The sequence below is a fragment of the Acomys minous genome (assembly GCF_964271855.1).
Source record: "Acomys minous genome assembly, chromosome: 4".
Classification (NCBI taxonomy): domain Eukaryota; kingdom Metazoa; phylum Chordata; class Mammalia; order Rodentia; family Muridae; genus Acomys; species Acomys minous.
In genome coordinates, this window is record NC_140486.1 from 43,742,775 (window position 1) to 43,746,452 (window position 3,678).

The 3,678-nt window shown below is 52.9% G+C and overlaps 1 protein-coding gene across 1 annotated transcript; it reads right to left on the reverse strand.

Annotated features, from left to right (window-relative positions):
• Positions 1–225: 225 nt before the first annotated feature.
• Positions 226–3,306, reverse strand: POU4F3 (POU class 4 homeobox 3). The gene is made up of 2 exons (XM_084778213.1): positions 2,717–3,306; positions 226–2,402 (listed from the first exon to the last, which is right to left on the reverse strand). The coding sequence occupies exons 1-2, from the start codon at positions 2,834–2,836 to the stop codon at positions 1,506–1,508; spliced, it is 1,017 nt and encodes a 338-aa protein (XP_084634339.1). The 5' UTR covers positions 2,837–3,306; the 3' UTR covers positions 226–1,505.
• Between the last annotated feature and the right edge of the window lie 372 nt (positions 3,307–3,678).

Here is a 3,678-nt window from a genome sequence, read left to right on the forward strand (position 1 = left end):
GTATACAGAGAAACCCCGCCTCCTCGAAAAACAAAAACAAAACAAACAAGCAAAACCAAAATAAGAAGCAGAAGTTGCCTTTGAAAATGTTTGCGATTCAGAGAGACAAAGCCAGGCTGCTTGGTGTTGAAAGTAAGACTGTGAGACTGCTTGGGGGAGGGAGTGGGGAAGAGAGATAAGTTTTCATTTTTAAATCCTTTCCAAGCCTAATTATCTTTAGCACCAGGGAAGGAATACTACTGCAATTCAGGTCGAAAAATAAAGCATTTATTTTAGAAGTTAATATAAGGGATAAAGAGAAGAAATGCAATGTTTTATTTGTATCTATTCCAGAAATGAAACCAAAGGTCACACAGCAACACACAAACTACATGAAGCAACAAAATAAAATAAAATAAAATACGAGGCAGCTGTGGCTCCAGTGAGAAGGGTCCAGTTCTGTGGTCCTGCTCTTCTGCTTGCTTGGAAACTATAAGTGAACTTCCACAGAAGGACACATAAAACGGGGTGGGGGAAATGGAGTTAAATAAATAACAAGAACTAGCAGCCACAGTAATAAAAGTGCAACAGTTAGGTTAGCTGTGTTGGAAGGAATTGCAGAAATTACAGCCACTTTGGAAAGCTGGGCCGGCAGTCCAACAAAAAGCAGTGAGAGGAGATTGGGAGTCTTCTTCAGCTGGTCTCATCTGGAACCGCCAACCCCACCCCTCCAAAAGGAGGTCGAGGAAGAAAGCTGGCTTCTGCTCACCACCAGCCAAGGCATCCCAAGTATTTTCAGTCTCTGAGTTGGGCGCACCTTGCCTGGAATCCTACTGACCACCAACAACCCAGACCGCGGATCTCCCACACACTATGCCTGAACTTAACCCATGCTACTTTAATGAGAATGTACGGTAAACCAACGGGTACTGTGGGTAGAATTTAGGCGCAGAAGGGAATTATAAGGCTATCCTTTGGAAACATACGTGTTTTATATACTCTAATAAATTTATTAATCTCCATGTTTATATCCCGCTTAAATATTGTAGACTTTATATTATTATTATCATTATTATTATCTGTCTCTCTTTTCCTTACCTTTGCCCTTGCCTAATGGCGCCTAGTAAAAAAAAAAAAGTGGTATTTTTCACCTTGGAGTCGGAATGTCAGGTGAATTCACTAGCTCTTCTGCCTCCCGGCTACAGGCCTGATGTCCTGCAGTCTCACGAGCAAGTTTCAGCACCTCGGACAGCACAAAGTCCCGCCAGGCTTTCCTTTTGGGGGGATTTTTTTTCCCCTAGCGCCAGAACTTTTTTCTTTTTTCTTTTTGGTGGGAATAGAAAGGAAAGGGAAGAAAGGACGGCCAAGAGGCAATTAAGCGGGGAAAGGGAGGAAGTCTGTGATTCGGGGGAGAGAGCCTGACCTGCCAAGAAACACCCTGGAGTGTCCCATGACGCCCCCTCCCATCGAAAAGGGGCGACGCCACTAGGCTCTCCGGGATCCTCCGGACGCCGCACCCGCCGCAGTCAGTGAACAGCTGAGTACTTCATTCGTTTCTGTTTCTGTCTCTGGTTACAGAACCAGACCCTCACCACATTCTTTTTAAGGTCCAGTTTCTCAGCGATGGCCGCGATCTTCTCGGATGAAGGACGTGGCTGGATGGCGAAATAGGCTTCGAGTGAGCGCTTCTCTGGTGCGGCGATGGACGTGCGTTTGCGCTTACGCTCGCTGCCATTGAAGAGCTCCGGCTTGCTGTTCTTCTCTCGGTAGGCAGCCTCCGCCTCCTCCAGCCAGGCCTGGAGGACCGGCTTGAGCGCTATCATATTGTTGTGTGACAAAGTAAGAGACTCGAACCTGCAGATGGTGCTCTGGCTGAGCGAGCCCACGCCGGGGATCTTGAGATTGGCTAGAGCCGCGCCCACGTCCGCCTGGGTCACCCCCAACTTGATGCGCCTCTGCTTGAAGCGCTCAGCGAAGGCTTCCAGCTCTCGAGGGTCTGACTCCACATCGCTGAGACACGCGGGCATGGCACTGTGAGGCGCTACTGCATGAGGGTGACTCATGCCCATGGCCTGGTGCAAGTGGCCCATGGCGCCTAGATGATGCGGGTGGATCTGAGCAGGCATCACCGAGTGCTCCGGGGCCCCCAGGCCGCTCACGCTCAGTGTGGGCGAGATGTGCTCCAGTAAGTCGCCCTCGAGGCCCTGGTGCACCGCGTGGTGCGGGTGCGTGGTGAGTGCAGCCGGGTGGGAGATAGGCACCGTGGGCGAAGTGGACGTGCAGGGCACGCTGCTCATGGTATGGTAGGTGGCGTCGGGCTTGAACGGATGATTCTTGCCGTGGGAGACGATATCCACCGCCGCCAGAGCTTCCGCGCGTGCCAGCAGGCTCTCATCAAAGCTTCCAAATATATTACCCTGCAGCTGCAAGCAAGAAGGCGCACAGCACGGTCAGTGGGGAATACTGTCAACTCAGGATTAAAACACATTTTCAAGCATCCGAGATGCCTCTCCTCAAAGCCCAGGTCATAAAAATTAATACGGAGGCAGCCTCTCTGTTGGAACAGACGTGTGGATCAGAGACATGAATGAGAGAGAGAGAGCGCCGCGAGAGAGCGCGGGGGAGACAAGGCGAGGGGTTCAGACAGCGGCGATTGTTCTGGTCGACATGAAAAAAACATGAAGCTAGTGCCTGTCAAAAATGTGCCTTAGAGCGGTAATTATGCTCCGCTACGTACCTGCGGGGCTGGGAGACAAACTCGGCGCATGGCCTCAGAGCCGGAGTGCAGGCTGGAGAATTTGGGTTCTTGCAGTACCGGGTGCATGCCGAAAGGCTGCTTGGCGTTCATGGCCATCATCTTCGGGAGTCTGGCAGGGAGGCAGCGGGGGACATGGAATCAGGCTCGTCTTGCTAGCTCTCCGCGCTCCAAGTGAGCGCCTCTCAGCGCCAGCGCTCCCCTCGCCCTCTCGCTTGCTGCCTCCCCTCTCCCCCACCTGCTTCTTCACTCATCTTACAAGCAGCCTGCCAGGAAGGGCCCGAGCACGCGCAGGCGTGCACACGCGCTCAGGACTCGCAGGGGCGGCTCAAGAGGCAAGGCGGGCCGCAGGTCTTGGCGCGCCTCTTTGAGCCTAATGCAGCCGCCCCCTCCACAGCATTTATACTGGCCCAGGCCGGGCCTCTTCCTGTCCGCCCCGCCCCGCCTGGCTCCAGCCTGCTAGACTTTACGGATTCTTTCTTCTTCCTCCTGGACTTCTTTGCATGGAAGTCCTAAACCTCTGTCCTGTCCCAGCTCGAACTGCCTGAATGGAAAGGCAGACTCAGGCTACACACACACACACACACACACACACACACACACACACACACACACACACACACACACACACACACACACACACACACACACCAAGCTGCCGCCGCCGCCGCTGCCACCACCACCACCACCACCACTCGCCAAACTCGCCATTTCCAAGATGCTCTAAGTCTGAAGCTCAAAGTCCCACACCCTGGCGCATAGCGAAGCAGCACCTCCAAGCTCAGAGACCAGCCTGGACAAGGACCAGAGGCTACCACAATGAGCCTCGGGTGATAATCTCTTCCACCGTGGGTTTAGGTTGAGGCAAGGGAAGTAACATAACTTCCTTCCTGATCCACGCGCCTGAGGCTTCTTCCGAACTCTTGCTTTTTCTGCTTTCATTT

What these genes read in the sequence shown, in the direction of transcription:
- POU4F3 (XM_084778213.1), bottom strand. Translation starts at nt 2,836, where the DNA reads ATGATGGCCATGAACGCCAAGCAGCCTTTCGGCATGCACCCGGTACTG. An exon ending in TTTGTCTCCCAGCCCCGCAG is followed by an intron (nt 2,403 to 2,716) that starts GTACGTAGCGGA and finishes TCTTGCTTGCAG; the next exon opens with CTGCAGGGTAATATATTTGG.